General features: G+C 43.9%; 1 protein-coding gene across 1 annotated transcript in view; it reads left to right on the top strand.

The window, feature by feature from the left end:
• Positions 1-21,331, top strand: part of LOC134577489 (carotenoid-cleaving dioxygenase, mitochondrial-like) — a 47,251-nt gene that overhangs the window by 12,273 nt on the left and 13,647 nt on the right. The window contains exon 5 of the mRNA XM_063436254.1: positions 19,021-19,123. Within this exon, the coding sequence (XP_063292324.1) occupies positions 19,021-19,123 (103 nt within the window). The remainder of the gene's footprint in view (positions 1-19,020; positions 19,124-21,331) is intronic.

Below are 21,331 nucleotides of genomic sequence, written 5' to 3'. Positions count from 1 at the left end.
AAGTCACTTCTCCTCAACGACCATATCAGGTCCCCCCAAGAACTATTTACCCATTGGTACATACCAATGTGGTCACTGTAGTGCCTGTCCTTACATTAGTAGGAACTCTAAGGTTTGTGTCAACTCTACCAATTCAGAGACATTTAATCTTCGTTCTTTTATTAACTGTCGCACTACCGGGGTTATCTATCTACTCACCTGTTCATGTGGCCTTATGTACATAGGAAAGACCTTTCGGCCTTTCAAAGTCAGGATTAGGGAACATGTTAACTCAGTGAGGAGACGTTTAGAAACCCCTATTTCAAGACATTTACGCCTTCTTCACAACCACTCTTCAGATGGAATACGCTTTATAGGGATTAAACATATCCCTCAGCCCCCACGTAAAGGTGGTTGGGACATCAAACTTCGTCAGAGGGAGGCATACTGGATCTTTAAATTACAAACGTTATCTCCTAACGGCCTCAACGAGGGGTTCTCGTATACCCCTTTCATCTAATTATTACCTACATATAGTAACATTATGGTTTTTATTGCTATTTGTGATCAAGTATTATTTAATAATTTCCTGAAGTTTTAACTCATCACTTATTTTTCGATAGTGTTCACTATTTAGGGATCACTATATTATACGCACCTTTCCATTGACTATTCCCCTTTTACGATATGAATCACTACTGATACTGGATCTTTGAATGTATATGGGTGTTACTGTTTATACCACTGGGGTGTGGGATTGAGTGGATCACTCTTTTGTGAACCACAGTTACACACTGGTCTAATACATCCACATGTACACACAGTATATACCTATGACCAAGCCCCCTCTTTCTAACTAGATGGGAACTGGTCTTTATATTTTCCAAGTTATAATGTTCTGATTCGTTTATCTCCCTGTTGCAGTATGTTTATGTGCAACTCGCAGGGACTGTTTAGTGATTTACTAGTTGTTTTCGGCAATGGATGCGGTAGGATTCACCCATTCTACGGAGGAGGAGTTCTGAGCAGCGTTTACCGCCCCCTTCTCTCCTCCCGCCCACGTGATCTGGTGATTGACGTAGACACCACGTGGGGAACCTGTGAATGAGGTGGGTGGACCTCTGTATCCAGTCTTCCGATAGGAGAGAACAATAGTGGGGAATCAGCTGCTCGGTATGTATAATCACATACCGGCTATTTAAAGTCTGGAAACTGCGATAGCACTTCACACTTGCCCCTGACGACGGCGTCTGGAGACGCTGAAACGCGCGTCGGGCTGTTTTAATTTAATTTAATTGATTTCTTTGATTTACACTTGGTTATGGGTGGTTGAGCTTGGACGTTTTTTTCTATTCACCTAAGGGTTTTGGTAGGCATTAGCATCAGGCTATTGCCGAGGTAATAGGTATCCAGTACAGGGGACTGTGCTCCTGTTAGTAAGGGTATTGGTAGGCATTAGCATCAGGCTATTGCCGAGGTAATAGGTATCCAGTACAGGGGACTGTGCTCCTGTTAGTATGGAGCCCTGATGAGAGTTGTTATTAGATCTACTAAGTTCTAGTATGGTATAGGGATTGAGTTTACTGCTCGCCTTTACTACATGAATTAGACTTATACTAACTCTTTTCGATCCATACTGTGGACCACCTGGATAGAGACTATAGGCAGAAGGGTTTTTCCCTCTTGTAGCATTTGGCTAGTTAAACGGAGTAGTTCACTGGGACATGTGGACAGTATAAGTGGATATATATGGAGGGTGTAGATTGCTACACATATACACTGGGTCCATATTGACTCCTCTAACTCTCCGTTTTTTGCTGCCTGTGAGGCTACCTGCAACTTTGCCACAGACAGTTTTACCTACCGGCTCTAGTATTGATAGGTTGGAGTCTAAGAATATTTTTAAGCTTTGGCATTAATAAAGTATATAAAATTATTTTTTTTCCACTTTTTAGCAGATGTAAAAGGGTTGTACTACTTTTTCCTGGCACTATACCCATTTGGGCATGGTGGCCGGTGAATTAGTTTATCTTTTTCTCTCTTTTGTATTTACTGTTTAACTTAGGGTTACCCCCTGTATATCAGTACAACCTGGTGACTTTCCTCTCGTAGACTCCTAGGTCCCACCTGGTACCGGAGTCTACCTTTAAACTTTCCCTCCCTTAGCCCGCTATAAAAGTTTAAAACTCACCTTATTTCCAGCGCCACGCAGATCTGCTGGTGCTGGCTCCGCCCCCTTTGTGACATCATCAAAATTACCCACAGGGAAAGCATTGGATTGGCTAAAATCGGCACAGGGGCGGGCCAAATTCACTTTTGGCCATTCAGGACCTCCTCATAGAGATGGATTTAATCAATGCATCTCTATGAGGAAAAGGCAGTGTTTACATGAAAAATGCCTGAACTATTATACTCAGTGAAGGGAACTATTATACTCACCAGAACAACTACATTAAGCTGTAGTTGATCTGGTTACTATAGTGTCCCTTTAAGTTTAGACAATGGATGTTGCTATACATCATTTTTAAGGATCTATTTCAGTCTGGTAGCGTTATTACCAATCGTAGTTCTTGCTCCTATTTTTTTTTTTTTTTTTAAATTCTTTATTTTTGTAGTGCTTTGCATTAACTTACAGGTTTACATAGACATTGCAATTGGTAACAGTAAAGATTATCCAGCAGCATATATTACATGTCAGATGAACAGCACTTTTTGATTTTAGAAAGGTTATAGTTTAACATTAGAATAACATCAGATTGATCATGCTGGTATGGCATATGGTCTTGTTAAGTAAGATTAGTCAAGGGTCGACAAAATGGTGCAACAAGGCAGATGGTAACATTATGTGAACAAGGCTGTTTGAGTAAGTACACGGTAACCTGTTTAGCAATGTGGTGAGACATGCGTCTAGTCTGACTAGGCATAGTATACGTGATTGCATGTCGCTTTAAGCTAAATCTATATGGTTAGTAGCTGGGAGGCAAAGGTAATAATTCCAACAGAAACCAACATAGTGTAAATTGCAGGCTGGACATAACTTTGTGCTTAAATTGGTAACATATGATTATTTTGCCCCAGAGACCTCCCCAATGTTATATCAAGCGGCATGTAGAGGAATCTCGCCCCGATATGCTGATCCATGGTTCATGATGGAGAGCATGCGATTATTACAAACAGCAGTTATCAATGGTCATATATCAGAAGGGGAGAGCCCAGAGCAAAGGTTAGGACTCTGCACGATGTTAAGTGTTACAGCGTGGTGGCAGATATCCAGGGACCTGCCGTTAGTGTCCACCTCTGGCTGTAGGCTGCTTTGCTCGGGGATTCCGACGGCGGAGAGTTCGTGTGAGCTGTTGCCTCTTTGTGGACATGCTGTCGTCGAGTGCTGTGACCTCGTCGTGAAGGTATATCAGGCTGGAGTCCTGTAGAGTGTCGCCTCTTGTCGGGCCAGCCCGAAGGTAAGTTCTTTGATCGGGAGCCGTGTGGGCTTCCGCTGAACCCTGTTTGCCGGTGTCTCCCTTTGGGTCCCGGCTGCTGGCGGATCTGTTCTGGCGGGAGTTGAGTGGGCGCAGCTCAGGGCCCTGTCTGATTGAGTCTCTCCAGCCACGCTGTCAGTCTCCTGCGGGGCACTGTGTGGAGTTTGGAGTCTGCATGCCTCTTGGTATGAGCGATCGAAATTGAGTTTGCCGCCATTTTGCACGCGGTTCAGGATCTCATCCGCAGCGTGGTGACATTTCTTTGCCGCAGGTTCGCCATTGTTGCAGGGATGTCGGGGCTTGGGCCGGGATAACCCCCACCGGCCCTAAGGGGGGGAGACGGGACCTGTTCCGTGACCTCGAGGGTGCTGGTGTGATTCAGTCGGGCGGGATAGCGGGGCAGCGGCCGTCTACCCTGCTCACCGCCTAAGTAGGCCTCATCCTATGCGGACGACATGAGTCATTCTGGGGGACTAAAACACGGAGTGCAAGCCTCTCCCCAGGTCCAGTGTCCCTACGTGTGTCGGACCGCGTTCTCTGGTAGTCAGGAGGGTACCAGTTCAGCCTTAATTTCTTTTAAATTTTGCCTGATTGCAGGAGCTGTCGTTTCATGCGGCTGTTCTGCATGGCGGTCAGGCCCCGCCCCCCTTGCTCCTATTTTTTAATTGCCGGAGGAGTCGATTCTCAGTGTTAGGCCAAATTCTCTCTGTATAGTGTTCAAAGTTTTATTTCCTTGTTTTCCAGGAGACCACTTATATATTTTACTCCTTTTAATTCCCATAAAGACAGGTCTAGGTCTTCAGCTAAGTAGGTAGTGTAGCTAACTGGGAGGCAAGAAACAATCGAGCTTTGAATATCAAGTTTCTTTCTGGTTGTATTCCAGTTTGCTAAAATATGACGTAGGGCTAGACTTTCTTCTCCTTTTAGAGCCTTTTTATTTTCATGAGGTACCCAAAACAACCATGCTAGTTCCTTGTCTATACCTTCCGCCCCTTGTTCTAATGTATACCACCCTTCTGTTTTAGACTTTTTATTTTGTGTTATTATTGCATGAGTTAGTAATGCGGCTTCAGCATATTTATAATCGGTACCCCTAAGCCTCCTCTTCCTTTTTTTAATTTTTTTTTTTAAATTCTTTATTTATAAACAAGGTGAGGTAACCACAGGCACGTGGAAGCAGTATAAAGAGATACATAGTGCAGTAACATTGTCCCACAGATATAAAACCGTTAGTCCATGAACATACAGTTGGATTGAAAACATTACGTTAAGGAAAGCAAAAATAATAATCAGTCCACAGTTTTCATAGCTCGTGAGAGTTCCATTGTTATAGATGCAAGAACATGTGTGGAGTTACACCTTGTTGTTTTTTATTTTAGTAATATAAGAAAATAACAGTCCTCCTCTGTACACTGCTCAGGTCTACATACATCCTTAGCGTGTTAGAGCAGTAGGCCTCGGTTTTCCGTCTAACAAGCCACAGAATCCCAGTTTTATATACAAGGCTAGTTGGTTTACATGAGATCTTTGACCTCGTATCATTTATGGGCGTCGCCTTAGGCATTGGATCGGCACGTATGCGATACAGTGTCCTAAGCCTTCAGTGGGCGGTGTCGCTTTGATAGAGGACCGAGCGATGATAAGGCCTGGTGTACATGGAGTCGGACAAAGAAAGGATAAGGAAGATGGGGTGAAGGAACTTAGTGAGAAGAGGGGGAGGGTGTGGGGAAGGAAAGGAGGGAGGGGAGGGTGGAAGGAGTAGGTTCAATCTGTAGTAGCGTGTTACAATTATAGGAAAGTTTCATGGATTAAATTTAATCTGTAAGGCGTTGGGCCCTGGTGGAAATTAAGGCGCTGCAAGCATCTTCTCTAAGCCATAACCGGTCCCGACCAGGACGAAGTCTCGGGCGGGGTTCCGGGGTAAATCCCCTTTCCTCTCCCCTAGTCTCCGATTCCGCTGCTCAACCACGGGGCCCAGACCCTATCAAACTTTTTAGTAGTGCCTCTAACTAGCGCCGTCAGCTTATCCATAAGGAAAGCGTCCTTGATCTTTTGCACGACTACGTCGACAGGGGGGGTGTCGGGTTGGAGCCACACTTGGGCCAGGGCTCTTCTGGCAGCTAAGTTCACTTTGTGCAACAGGTTTTGTTCCGCTCTGGGCCAGTCATCAAGAGGTCTGGCCAAGAGGAATACCCATGGGTCCAACTTAAGCTCTCTATCAAAAATATCCTTCAAAAGTCCTACCACCCGTTTCCAAAAGTTCTGTGCTGCAGGGCATTCCCACCACATATGTATGTAGGATCCCTTCTGGCCACAGCCTCTCCAGCACAGATCCGTGGGTGTTTTGCGCATTTTATGTAACTTCACCGGGGTGGTATACCACCGAAAGAGGGTCTTATATGCCTGTTCCTGCATGGAGACACATACCGACGAAGAGGCTGCTGCCTCCCAGATCTCCTGCCAGTCGACGCCTTCCAATTCCTCCCCCAAGTCCGCTTCCCACTGAGAGATATATGTGAGGTCGCCCCATTCCGTCGTGTGTGTACTCAGATGTGTGTACAGAATGGAGATGAGGCTCCTGGGAAACCGTTCTTTGAGGCACATGGACTCGAAGAAGGTTGGTCGGCTCAGTGCACTAGCTTTAATCATAGGGGCCTGGGCGAAGTCTCTCACCTGGATGTAGCGAAAGAAGTCGGCGGGGCGTAGGGTAGCCCTAGTCTTAAGTTCGTCGAATGTAACAACAGAGCCGCCTTCATAGAGGTGGCAGAGGCGCTGTACCCCTGTGCCTTCAATACCCCTAAAATCTCTAGCGTTTAGTCCCGGCGGAAATGCTGTGTTTCTCAAGAAGGGAGTTAGGGGGGAAAGTCGGGGTGACAAACCATATTTGGTTGATGAGGCATCCCAAAGTCTCAGAGAGTTCGCAATAGCTGGGCACGCGATGTGTGTCGATGGTCTACGGTCCCTTGGGACCCACATCAAAAATTGAGGCAAGTCTGGTCCTGTGAGGGACGATTCTAAGTCCACCCACCGCCGTTCCCCAGGAGGGGAATGCCATAAGGCTAGTTGTGTAAGTTGCGCTGCCTGGTAATAGAAGTGCAAATTAGGGAGGCCCAGGCCTCCTCTCGTCTTCGCTCGATAAAGAACGTTCCGAGAGGTCCTGGGTCTCCTGTTCTGCCAGATGAATTTCCCTATTGCCTGTTGGAGTGCGCCCAGGTCTGATTTGGTTACTTTGACTGGGAGGGCCTGGAACAAGAACAGAATCCTAGGGAGAATGTTCATCTTCACCGAGTGGATTCTACCGATCCATGAGATCGGTTTATCCAGCCATTTCTCCATATCCGTCATTAACGTACGGATCAGAGGCGTATAATTTTGTGTGAATAGTCGAACAGGGTCTGCCGTTAACCACACCCCCAAATATTTTACATGATCCCTAGCTAAGCGAATCTGGTATGTGTCGCCTATGGAGGTTATGACAGGGTCAGGCATGCAAATCGGTAATGCGCAGGATTTGTGCATATTCACTTTGTATCCTGCCAATCTACTATAGTCAGCTAGGACACCCGTTAACGCCCTCATAGACGGAAGTGGGTCAGCCAGGGTCAGTAAGATGTCGTCGGCGAAACCCGACACAACGTACTGATGGCCCCCTACCGAAATCCCATGGATGTCCGGGTTGTCTCGTATTGACTGCAGAAGGGGTTCTAGGGAGAGGATAAACAGCAGGGGAGACAAAGGGCATCCCTGTCTGGTACCGTTTCCTAGGCCGAAGGGTGTCACCTTCGCCCCCGATATGCGAACCCGTGCTTTAACATTTGTATACATTGCTTGTACCGCAGTGATAAATGAGTCTGGTAAGCCAAAGTGTCGAAGGACTTCGAAAAGATAGGGCCATTTAACCCTATCAAAGGCCTTCTCGGCGTCGAGGGATAGAAACAATGTTGGGATTTTCCTATGCGCTTGCCTCCAGATGAGGTCAATGTTCCGCCGGGTATTTTCAAAAAGCTGCCGACCAGGTACGAAGCCAACCTGGTCAGGGTGTATCAGTTTCGTCAAGAAGGGGTTTAGTCGGTTGGCCAAGACCTTCGCCAAGATCTTGGAATCGTGGTTGATCAGCGAGATCGGGCGGAAACCGCCCGGGTCAAGATCATCCTTGCCCGGTTTAGGTAACAATACCACGTCCGCCAATGACATGTCTCTGTCCGGGGCGCCACCCCCCATGAGGTCGTTAAACCACGACTCCAAGTGAGGTACTAGCTCCTCTCGGAAAGCTTTATAATAACTGCCCTCGAAACCGTCTGGACCTGGAGCTTTATTGCCTTTCAGCATTGAAATTGCAACGTTTATCTCATCGGTAGTTATGCGTGCTCCAAGAGCCGCCGATTCACCTGCTTGCAGTTTTGGCAAAGCGAGACGAGACAGAAAGGCACGGGCATCGTACTCTTCCCGTTGAGGGTCTGAAGCAGTCCCGGTGGAATGGTTGTATAAGTTAGAGTAATATTCCGTGAAGACCCCTGCAATCTCAGTGGGGTCTGTACAGATCTTGCCCGAAGCGTCTTTGATACGTGTGATATGCGAGTGTCCCTGTCTCGGGCGTAGGGCCCTGGCTAACAGAGTATCCATTTTATTGGATTTCTCATAATAGGTCCGTCTGGACCAAGTCATGGCCCTAGCCGTGTCATCTATGAGTGTGTTGCGGACCGAGGATCTCAATCTCTGCACTTCCGCTAGTGTGACTGGCGACTGGAGGGCCTTATGTTTTTCTTCTGCTTTCCCTAACGCCTCCAGCTGTGTGGACAGCAGTTGCGTTTTGCGTCTTTTCTTTACTGTGGCCTCGCGAATTAATATACCCCTAATGACCGCTTTGTGTGCGGCCCATAGCGTAGCTGGTCTTACGTCAGTACACGCGTTTCTAGCGAAATATTCGAGCAGTTCTTTGCGGACAACCTCTACTATAACCGGGTCCTGTAGTAGAGAGGTGTTTAACTTCCAGGACCACGGGGAGGCCGCACTCAACTTATCCAAAGTCAGCGTGACCTCCGCGTGGTCGGACCAGGTGATGGAACCGATAGCAGCGCCCGAAACCCTGGATGCGGCACTGGAATTAATCAGGAATGAGTCTATCCTAGAGTAAGTTTTGTGAGGTGCAGAGTAAAATGTATAATCTCGACCATCGGGGTGGTGTGCTCTCCAGATATCAATGAGGCCTGTGCGGTGTAGGAAGGTGCGGAGCAATTTGTCTTGGCGGCCACTCCCGTGAGACCTCGGGAGTCCGTCGCGCGGGCTTCTGTCCGCCGCAGGGCATGGGGTGGCGTTAAAGTCGCCCCCCACGATAACCATGCCGTGAGGCAGACCGTTTACGACCTGGGTCATAGTGTCCCAGAAGTCCACCGAGGGGTCGTTAGGGGCGTAAATATTTATAATATGGATGGCGTGAGAGTACAGAGTTCCGGATATTAAAACAAAACGGCCACTCGGGTCCATCGTGACAGTACCTACCCGAAGCGGGCATCTATGGTGTAGGAGCACCGCTACCCCATTCCTTTTGTTTAATGCCCTTGCCTCGTGGGTAGTCCTGTAAGTGTGGTCCCTGAGAGTGAACTTCGCCGATTTCGGGATATGTGTCTCCTGCAGGAGTGCAATGTCCGGGTTTAAACGCTTAAGTTCCCTAAACATGAGGCGACGTTTATTCGGTGCGTTTAAGCCTTTGACGTTCAGGGATAAGAGTTTCAAGGGCATTGATAGTGAATAAGGGGAAGGCTAAACCTAGTGGCCATTTTCACCAAATACCTGTGATAGATGGGTGGTATATAGAGTGGTGTCTCAGATTGTCTATCTATGCCCCCTGCGTCAGGGCCGAGCTCTGAGTCATCGCATATTGAACCAACGCCTCCTTCCAAAGAGGGTACCCTAAAACAGGGGGGAGGAGGGGGAGGAGGGCAAAAAGGGTAGAAGGGAGAGGGAAAAAGAAAAGTAAAAATAGAGAGAAAAAACAACGTACATAATAAACCCCTGGTCTTATTCGTAGCCAGGGACGAGTGGGGGCCTTGTATAGGCTCCCCCGGAGTCTGCATGAGGCTCCAGAGTCGCCCAGACATAGACCAACGAAAAAATGGGCACCAACAGGGTGCCTATTCGAATAACTTTTGCATGAAAAACGATATAACAATGGGCGAGACGTCTCGCGATCCCACCAAGGCCAGCCCGGGCCCACAGTCCAACAGAGGGGCCCCAACCCCGCCCCATCCCCCCGTCCCGTGGAGGATTCCGCCTGCCCCCCCACCCCCAATCCCAGAGGGGATAACCCCCACCGACGGGGCGGGGGGGGGGGGGGGGGGATGAACAGCTAATAAATGCACCCCGGAGCGGGATGGACGGTCCCGAGGGCAAGGAGCGTACGGTGAGGGGGGGAGGGGGGGGGGGGGGGCAAATAAGACCCGGAATTGCCAGTGGGTCAGAATCAGGGCGGAGCCCGTAGGAAAATATAACGCAAAACAACATGAGGCAGCGAACCAGGGGCGTCTAACCGCCTAAGGAGAGGGGCACAAAAAGTAAAATGATTTATCCCACCCGTCACCCCAAGGGGGTATCGCCTCCCTCGTATTAAAACTAGGGGGGGGAGCAGATTTAATAGGGTGCATTGCATGAAACGGGGGAGGTGAGAGGGGGTCATTGGTCACTAGGGCCGAGTTGCCGTATAGGCCTAATAATTAGAGGCGGAGAGATACCCCCTACACGTCCCGGCTCGAACCCCCCGAGCTCCGTAAACCTGATATACACGATAGGGAAAAACCGACATGATTATCGTTTAGCGTAAAAATAACCATACAGGTTCGAACATCACCGGCTCCCTCCTCCCCCACCCCCCGAATGAAAATCAAGGCGACCCGGGAATAAAACATCAGAGCAAAGCATAGTAAATAACGATCATTAAAAGTATAAAGTACGCCCACGGCCGCCGTGAGTTTGTGATAGTCAATCAAAAAGGGCAGTTCGCCATCATTCCTTTGAACGCTCCCTATCCCGGGGCCACAGAGGTGTAGAGAGAGTAAGGGCCGGGTGAGGAGGGACGGTATGGGGGTGCAATAACGAACATATGGGAGTGGGAGAAATCCCTAGCCCACCCCAATACTAGTGCCCCCCCCCCCCCGATGGAAGGAAAATAAACATTTCTGGGCAATTCTATAAGGGGCCCGGGTGAAAAAACAAAAGTGGGGAGGATGAGGGATTCCCGCAATCCCCCTCCCAAACAATAAGGGCCCACCCGGAAAAGCTCACCGCTCTGGGCCACCGGCCGCTCACCCAACGCCAAGTTAAAGGATCCGAAATCATTCGCCTGCTGTGTACCACTCCCGAGGTAAGGCAGGGAGGACCTCCGCCGAAGACCTCAGAACCGCGAAACCCTCCGGTATACGAATCCCGAGCTCCGATAGGAACGCAGCCGGATCGCCATCAGCATGGAGGACTTTCGTGCGACCATTTTTGAAGGCCAATAATCGAAAAGGGTGACCCCATGCATATTTAATAGATTCCATTTGTAAAATTTCCGTAACAGGACGCCAGTCTCGTCGTTTCTTCAAGGTAGCAGGGGTTAAGTCCTGATACAATGCAAGGTCTGCCCCGTTATATGTTATTGGGCCGTCTCTGCCACGTTTCATCAATGCTTCCTTTGTCTGGAAGGAGAGAAATTTAATAATTACGTCTCTCGGTCTCTTATCATCCGCCCTCCTGGCACGGAGCGCCCGGTGAGCCCGCTCGATGTGCCATAGGTGTTCTGGCACATCGGGGAGAAGCGGTCTAAAGATCTTCAAGACCACTTCCACCAGGGACCCCTCTCCCTCCTGTTCCGGGAGGCCACGGAGGCGGATATTATTCCGCCGCGACCTGTTGCCAAGGTCATCTATCGCCGCTGCGGCCATCTGCAGTTGGGACGTTAAGGAGTTTATTTGTGCAGCTGACTCGTTGTGGGCCTGTACTGTAGACTCCATCCTTTGTTCGAGAGCCGCCGTCCTCGTACCCAGGGCTTGGATTTCGGCCTTCACTTCCGTCGTAGTGCGGACAATTTCTGTGGCCAGGTATGTGCGTACCTCCGATAGTTTGGCCAATATTTGGCTGGCCTCCGAGTCCAATGCCCCTGCAGCAGCACCGCTGCCGGGGCTCGCAGGAGAGGTAGGTGTCCCCAGGCCGTCCCGACCGCCATCTTGGGTGGATAGCCTCGCGGCTCGTGAGGCCGCAAACATATCGGGGACCGAAGTCACCGATTCCGAGGGTTTTTTCACCGGTTTTCTTTGATTCCGTTTTTCCATCCCGGTCCCCCTTACTGGTGAGTCGGAGAATATGTCGAAAAATATCGAATTTCAGCCTTTGTTAGCCGTTGGCACTGTGGTTACAGCGGAGCTCTAGCCAGACACGTCCAGCTCGCTCGGCTGCAGACCACGCCCCCCCTCTTCCTTTTTTTTAAAGGGATTCCAAACTTAATCTTGCTTTTTTTCCCTGCCCAAATAATCAAATAATATGATTAAAAGCTGATTGTTTCCAGTCTAGCCAAGCTGGCGGTACAATTAGGGGTATCTACTATAAACTAAGTGATGTGCGTTCGTGGGCACCCCTTAACGCGCATCAGAGTAGGGAATCTTCATTTCCTGCAGAATATGATAGTCACTTTGCACCTTGTCTGAGATATTATAGTACTCTCCTCCGGACCATATTTGATGTGATCCAATGTAACAGATATAGGTTACATCTTGTTACATTTTGGTTACTTATAACCTCTGGATGGAAGCAGTTTTAGTGTATAGATCATGATCCTACAGTCTCACTGCTCAAATCTCTGCAATTTAGGAGTTGAATCCCTTTTGTTTCTGTCCATACAACCATAGTCACACCTCCCCTGGCTGTGACTCACACACCATGCATGAAAAATAAAAATGGTTTCACAATTAGATGTAACTTACTTTAAAAGTTCTTATTGCCTGCTCTCTAAAGTTACTTTAATCATACACAGAATGATTCTGTGGGGTCTAGCAAGCTATCAACAGTGCAGGGGATAATACATTCTGAATTAAATGGAATTTGCAATGAAGGAAGTATAAACATTAGCTGACTCTTTACAGGAAGTGTTCAGGAAGGCTGGGCAAGTCACATGCAGGGAGGTGTGACTATCGTGCATAAATAAAGTTATTTAACTCCTAAATGGTAGAGAATTGAGCAGTGACACTGCAGGGAAATGATCAATACACCAAAACTGCTTCAATAAGCTAAAATTGTTTTGGTGACTATATTGTATCTTTAAGGATCATGGGAGAATAATGATTAATTGGAGGCACAGATATCCTACATCCATTCAATTAAAGGGACACTATAGTCACCAGAACAACTACAGCTTGTTGTTCTGGTCTCTATAGTATGTGCCTGCAGGCCTTTCAATTTAATCGCTGTCTTTTCAGAGAAAAGGCAGTGTTTACTTTCGTGCCTAATAACGCCTCTAGTGGACGTCACTCAGACAGCCACTAAAGGTGCTTCCTGGATCAGTGCTGCACAGGAGTTCAGGCTTTCCATGCTCTCAGCTGACTCAGTACACCTCTAGGAGGTGATGCAGATTGGCGCAGCAAAGCGTTTTGCCGCGCATGTGCAAAAGCTTTCCAATGCTGTCCTACGGGAAAGCATTGGATTGGCTGAGATCATCAAGTTTGACGATCTTAGCACAGGGGGCGGGGCATGCTTGTCTTCTGACAAGGTGGCCTGTGACCTATATATCGCTAGTAGAACACGTTTGTATTGTGTCCCTGAGAAACAATGGGATAGGAAAAAGATGGAGGGGGAGAGGCACAGACTAGCAATACATTAGACATACCCTGCATTTATACTGGGCTCAGGGTGACCAAAACACAAGAGGAATCTGGGGACCTACATATAGTGTCTGTCTTCCATCTCTAGTGATGGTGACCACCGTCACATTTACCACTTAGAATTCAGTTGAAGACCTTTATCTTGCAGTGATTTCATTATTTGGTGTACAATAAGCTTTAAGGGACACTATAGTCACCAAAACAACTTTAGCTTAATGAAACAGTTTTGGTGTATTGAACATGCCCCTGCAGCCTCACTTCTCCATTCTCTGCCATTTAGGAGTCAAATCACTTTGTTTATTAACCCTAGTCACTCCTCCCTGAATGTGACTTGCACAGCCTTCCTAAACACTTCCTGTAAAGTAAGATGTAATGTTTATCCTTCCCTTATTGCAAGTTATATTCAATTTAGATTTTCTTATCCCCTTCTATAATAATAGCTTGCTATACCCTGCATGAGTATGCCTTATGTAATTAACCCCTTAAGGACAGAGCTTCAGAAGCTTGTCTTTCACTTAATGACAACGGCATTTTTTGCTATTTGCGTTCAACTGCAATTTGCATTTTACTAATTTATTGCACCGACACATATTATATACCGTTTTTTAAAGGACAGAAAGGGCTTTAATTTGATGTAACACATGTATATATAAATGCTTATTTATTATAAAAAAAATACAGAAATATGCAAAAAAATGAATTTTTGTGTGTTTTTTTTACAGTTTTTGCAATAATAATGTGTACATAATTAGTGCAGGTTAAGGAAAGTAATTAAAAATAAATTCATTTAGTTGTTCTGAATTACAGAATATATAATGTGTCTGGGATTTTCAGTTTTTTTTGGTAGTTACAGGTCACAAAGCACAAGGAGTAAAATAAACTTTTTATGTGGAGCGATTTTAGAATTTGGTATGTTTGTCTTGTAAGCCTAATAGCCATAAAAGAAAACAAAATTGCCACACAAAAGTATATATTTATATAAAGTAGACACCACAGGCTATTTACCTAAGGTTGTTTTGACACTTTCTACGTAGCCATTTTACCGCCAACCTCTGCTAAATATTGGAGTAAAATTGTGTTTTTTGGGGGTTTTCGCACACAAACTTATAACAAAGAACTTCTCATGTGTATTTTGTAAATTTGGTGTGTGCTATTCCTGTACAAAGTTTTATTGTGTGTTCAGTTACTTCTGCTGAGTACAACGGTACCCCCATTGTATGTCTTTGGCACTATTTCGTGAAGCTACAGTGCCATATAGGAGACCTGTCCTTTTCAGTATTCACAGTAGAATTTTGAGAGACGGATTTAATGAGCCTATTCTTCCATTTGGGGTATTATAGTAGTTTGACTGTTCAAAAAAACCCCACAAAGGCCTACCATTTGTAAAAGTAGACACTCCAGGGTATCTCGTAAGGTGCATATTGTGCCTTAACATGCCCCCATTTTTTTACCATTACATGCCAAAGTATGTGGTAAAAAATAATTTGGTGCATATTTTACATACGGATTGCATTTTTGCTGGGCATTTTGTATATTTCATGTGTGCCACTAAGTTCAAACCCCCCAAATTATGCTCAGCTAAGTCTTCTGAGTAAAAGGACACCCCCATTGTATGTCTATGGCACTATTTCGTGAAGCTACAGTGCCATACAGGAGACCTGTCCTTTTCAGTATTCACAGTAGAATTTTGAGAGACGGATTTAATGAGCCTATGCTTCCATTTGGGGTATTATAACAGTTTTACTGTTCAAAACACCCCACAAAGGCCTACCATTTGTAAAAGAAGACACTCCAGGGTATCTCATAAGGTGCATATTGTGCCTTAACATGCCCCCATTTTTTTACCATTACATGCCAAAGTATGTGGTAAAAAATAATTTTGTGCATTTTTTACATACGGATTGCATTTTTGCTGGGCATTTTGTATATTTCATGTGTGCCACTAAGTTCAAACCCCCCAAATTATGCTCAGCTAAGTCTTCTGAGTAAAAGGACACCCCCATTGTATGTCTATGGCACTATTTTGTGAAGCTACAGTGCCATATAGGAGACCAAGCCATATCAGTTTTGACCGAACTTTGAATTTTGACGCCGGGCCTATGTGCAATTTCCAAGCATCTTTGCAGGTTTTAAATTCAAACTACCCCACAAAGGCCTACCATTTCTTAAAGTAGACACCCCAGGGTATTTCAAAAGGCATATTTTGAACCTTAGCGTGGGATCATTTTTCCGCTAGCTTGTACCAGGTGTAGTGGTAATAAGCGTTTTTTCTGCCTTTTTGACACACAAAGTGAGTTTGCACAGTATATTTTGCAAACCTTATGTGTACTACCACTGTATAATACTTCATATGTTGCTCAGCTATGTCTGCTGAGTACAAAAATACCCCCGTATGTACCTTTGCCAGGTATATGTGGACATCGGAGGGGCACATTTGGGACAGAGCCATTCCATTTTTTTTCAAATTTTGAATTTTTTCGCTGTGCCCATGTCCCATTTTAGAGTATTTTACCAGGCTATATAATCCAAATACCCCATAAAGCCATACCATTTCTTAAAGAAGACATCCCAGGGTATTTCAAAAGGCATATTTTGAACCTTAGCGTGGGATCATTTTTCCGCTAGCTTGTACCAGGTGTAGTGGTAATAAGCGTTTTTTCTGCCTTTTTGACACACAAAGTGAGTTTGCACAGTATATTTTGCAAACCTTATGTGTACTACCACTGTATAATACTTCATATGTTGCTCAGCTATGTCTGCTGAGTACAAAAATACCCCCGTATGTACCTTTGCCAGGTATATGTGGACATCGGAGGGGCACATTTGGGACACAGCCATTCCATTTTTTTTCAAACTTTAAATTTTTACGCTGTGCCCATGTCCCATTTTAGAGTATTTTACCAGGCTATATAAACCAAATACCCCATAAAGCCATACCATTTCTTAAAGAAGACATCCCAGGGTATTTCAAAAGGCATATTTTAAACCTTAGCGTGGGATCATTTTTCCGCTAGCTTGTACCAGGTGTAGTGGTAATGAGCGTTATTAAATGTATTTTTTTACTTTTTAAAACTTTTTTTACTTTTTAAAACTATTTTTTCAACTTTTGTTTTGATTATTCATTTTTTTAAAGTTTCCTAAACTTTCGTAAAACTTATTTTTTACAGATTTAACATTTTTCTAAGCTTTTTTTTTTACGTTAACCCCTAACTAGCAGTAAGCAGCACTAACAGTAAATTCCCCATTTTCCCATAACTCCCACCCACCCCAGCTAGCAAAATATTTAATTATACAATATTTAAATTAGTTAATTAAATAAATTTAACCCCTGAGGGTTAAAAAAATAAATAAAAGTTAATCGTCAGGGGTTAAAAAAAAAAATTAGAACAGTATAATACTGTGATCTGTATTTTGATCACTGTAGGCAGTGATCGACTGGCAGGGAAGGGGTTAATTTTTATTTGGACTGGGTAAAGGGTTTATTTTTTTAAATTTTTTACTTAAATGTTATTAAAACTTTTTTTAACTTAATTTTTTAACTTTTTAAAGCGTATTTTTAAACTTTTTTTAACGTTAACCCCTAGTTAGCGTAATACTAAATCCCCCAATTCCCCACTAACTTCCACCCTCCCCAGCTAGCTAAATTTATAATTTTAAAATATTTAAATTAATTAATAAAATAAATTGAACCCCTGAGGGTTAAAAAAAAAAAAGAATTAACCCTCAGGGCTTAAAAAAAAAATCAGATCTTAGTAAAATGTAATCCCTGCCAATTGATCACTGTAGTCAGTGATCAATTGGCAGGGAAGGGGTTAATTTTTTATTAAAATGGGTAAAGGGGGGGTAAAGGGGGGTGGGATTTTAATTTTACTATATTTTCTTTCCACCAGGGGGCAGGATCACTGAAGATCCGTCTCCCTGCACTTCACACAGAACCAGGAAGTGCAGGGAGGCGGAGGTGAGTATACACAGCACATGTGCCCGCTCTGGCATGCTGTCAGAGCGGGCACATGTACTCTGACAGCCCGATCCGGTGCTCCCGGTCTGCCTCTAATGCAGAGGCAGACCGGAGCACCATTAACCCCGCGATCGCCGCGATTGCGGCGATCTGGGGTTAATTTTAACGGGTGACGGACGAGGTCCGTCACTCGTCATTAACGCATTCCCCTGAGTGACGGACCTCGTCCGTCACTAGTCGTTAAGGGGTTAAAGTTCAATTTACAGAGCAAGAGATACAATTGTTTAATGTAAATTACATCTGATTGAAAGTGAAACCAGTTTTTTTCATGCAGGCTCTGTCAATCAGAGGCAGGGGAGGTGTGGCAAGGGCTGCATAAACAGAAACAAAGTGATTTACCATATATACTTGAGTATAAGCCGAGTTTTTCAGCACATTTTTTGTGCTGAAAAACCCCAACTCGGCTTATACTCGAGTCAATTGTCTGTATTATGGCAATTTACATTGCCATAATACAGACTGGGGGCTGTGGGGGCTGCAGAGTGTTTACTTACCTCTCCTGCAGCTCCTGTCAGCTCCCTTCTCCTCCGCGCCGGTCCGGTCAGCACCTCTGTCAGCTCCCAGTGTAAGTCTCGCGAGAGCCGCGGGGTCATAGTGCGGCTCTCGCGAGACTTACAGTGTGAGCTGACAGAGGGAGCTGACCAGACCGGCGCGGAGGAGAAAGGAGCTGACAGGAGCTGCAGGAGAGGTAAGTGCTTCCTGCCAGCCCCCTCCACTGAACTGCCAATGCCCCTAGACCACCAGGGAGTGAGAGCCCCCCTCCCTGCCATGTATCAAGCAGGGAGGGGGTACGAATTTTTTTAAAATAATAATACAATAAAATAAAAAATAATAATAAAAAAAATTATTAAATAATAAAAAAAAAAAAAATTGTCCACCCCCCACCAAGGCTCTGCAACACACACACACACACTGCACTCATACACACACACACTGCACTCATACACACACACACTGCACTCATACATACACACTGCACTCATACACACGCTGCACTCATACACACACACTGCATTCACACACACACTGCATTCATTATATACACACACTGTAAATAAATATTCAATTAATTTTTTTTAGGATCTAATTTTATTTAGAAATTTACCAGTAGCTGCTGCATTTCCCACCCTAGTCTTATACTCGAGTCAATACGTTTTCCCAGTTTTTTGGGGTAAAATTAGGGGCCTCAGTTTATATTCGGGTCGGCTTATACTCGAGTATATACGGTAACTCCTAAATGGCAGTGAATTGAGCAGTGAAACCTGAGGCATGATCTATACAGTAAAACTACTTTATTAAGCTAAAGTTGTTTAGGTGACTATAGCGTTCATTTAGTGTAGCTAGTCTAATGTAGAACCTTTATTTCAATACTTCACAGTTTGATCACCAAATGTTTATGATGTTTTAAGTTTTAAATGTATGGTATAAATAATAACTGACAGATTTTCAACCAGGGCAGCTTTCTCTAGACGTCCCTGCTTTTGTTTCTGTTGTAAGTACACAGTTTTTGGGTTAGACCCATTGTTAACTGTCTGTATGAGGCAGTATCTAAGCAGAAGGTTCTGCCATTGGTTGTATAACAATTACCAGGCTAAAGTCTTACTCTTTTTTTAGGAAATCTTACATTTCTAATTACTAACTACACAAAATATCACATGCGGGTCCTATTGAGTATGACATTGTTCCTTTTTGTTTTAAGGTCGATTGGAGCAAATATATTGCAGTAAATGGTGCAACAGCACATCCTCACTATGACCCTGATGGGACTGCATACAACATGGGAAATTCATATGGGAAACAGGGTAAGAGCTTTTATCTGATTCTCAAGTGTCCTAATTGAGAAGTACAAAAAACATGCATTTTACAGGATGTGGATATTGACACATTCATATTTTAGCTCTTGCATAATTTCAACTTTTTTATGATGTTTTCCCAGTTTAAGGCTGGCAAAGCATTATGAGATTTATAGACTAACATTTGACCATCTTTGATATAGTATATACGGTACTATTAAGAGTATTTATCATTGATCTGAGTAAATTGCAATTGTGGCATTATATAAATAGTTTAGTAACAATAGGTTATATTATATAATCATATCATATTAAATAAACAATCATCAGCAAGAGTTCTAGCTGTAGCACAACCTGACTTGCTATATCATGTAATCCTGATTAATAAACACGCCTGGGTATTATATATGACTTCTGCATTCTAAGATGAGAATGTCAAACTAGACCTTAGAAATAAAAGATTTGTTCACTATACACTGAATTGTAGTCAAATGAAAACCTTCAGCTATAATAGCTGATTTGGAAAAATTCTCCAAGTCACTGGCATTCACAATTTTGCTATGTTTACATACATTTTGGTATGTATTTATTATAATTCACTACAGTTCAGTGTTGACTAAACACCTTATGTGTTGCTTACAGTCTGGTCATGTTTAGACAAACAATGCGTTAACCTGTTTTTGATAAACACACTGCCATCAACAATATGTAATAACTCAGAATGCTGTTTCTAAAAAATGGATGACAGAGAGTAAAATAGGAGTTATAATATGTAGTCAAATAGGTTCTCCACTGCACAATGCAGCACTCATTTACTCACCTGGGAGCACTTTTTATCTGATAATTAGCTCTAGAGAGAAAAGCTGAGCAGAACAGCTTGATAAATAGGTTAGGTAACTAAAGTTCAATAAATTATGTGAAAACCTGTTGCCAAGTGTATTCCGAAATTAATATTCAGTAAAGTGTGAATTGTCAGGAATTCATAGTAAATAGCCAAAATAGCTGACATTTTTTTCCAATTCAGCTGTTTTAGTCTACAATTCAGTTTTAATTACAGACAATTTGTGTTCTAGTGAAAAACGCCTTTAGTATATTTGTCTCTTTACACTATAACTCCTATGCTCACCTAGCGTTATAGAAAAAAAGGGTAGGTTAGCGCTAATAATACAGTGGATAGGCAGCGGCCTTACAGAGGGTAACCCTCTAACCCTCTATATGAGAAATGTACAACAAGAAAAAGAAAGGCTGCGCCAAAGGGAAATAAAAAATATTTTTTATAAAAAATAAGAATAAAAATAAATCAATATATAAAAAGAATATAAAAAATAAGTTCTAATAAATATCAGAAGTTGAATAAGTATAGTCACTGATTCCGCTGGTAGAGTATCTTCTCTGTTTATAGTAGTTCAAATCGTCTTGTGATATGGAAGACACAAAAAGAGAGGACCAATCGTGCGGAGTGTACAAAGTAAATCTTACATAAAATAAAATGTAAGTATTACACTCACATTTGGATGAGCTATGGCCAGCTCAGGTATAACAGGCATACAGCGGAATAATCCCCGCTTATATGTCGATGCTTGTCCTCCAGGGGGTAATAATGTTCAATTCTCAGGAGAAGAAGAAGATAAAAACAGCACTATTTGCTGTTTTTATCTTCTTCTTCTCCTGAGAATAGCTCATCCAAATTTGAGTGTAATACTTAAATTTTATTTTATGTAATATTTACTTCATACACTCCGCACGATTGGTCCTCTCTTTTTGTGTCTACCCTATCACAAGACGATTTGAACTACTATAAACAGAGAAGATACTCTACCAGCGGAATCAGTGACTATATTTATTCACCTTCTGATATTTATTGGAACTTATTTTTTATATTCTTCTTATATATTGATTTATTTTTATTCTTATTTTTTATAAAAAAAATATTTTTTATTTCCCTTTGGCGCAGACTTTGTTTTTCTTGTTGTACATTTCACCTAGCATTATCTCTTCCTTCATTTTTATATTGTAAAGTTAAATTTAAATGTTAGATAGTAAAATTTTGTCTAAATAGCTGATCTCAGGCCGGCCAACTTTGACATATCTGATATTGAGGGTGGTGAGGTTGGTGAGCATATCCATGATGCAATCACTGAGCATTACAGGCAATGTCCCACAGAGGGGCACGTCATCCTTGTGCTCATGTGTGCCAGGATGAGCGTCTGACCAGCC

Source organism: Pelobates fuscus, chromosome 11 (genome assembly GCF_036172605.1).
Source record: "Pelobates fuscus isolate aPelFus1 chromosome 11, aPelFus1.pri, whole genome shotgun sequence".
Classification (NCBI taxonomy): Eukaryota; Metazoa; Chordata; class Amphibia; order Anura; family Pelobatidae; genus Pelobates; species Pelobates fuscus.
This window is presented reverse-complemented; position numbering and strand designations above follow the sequence as displayed.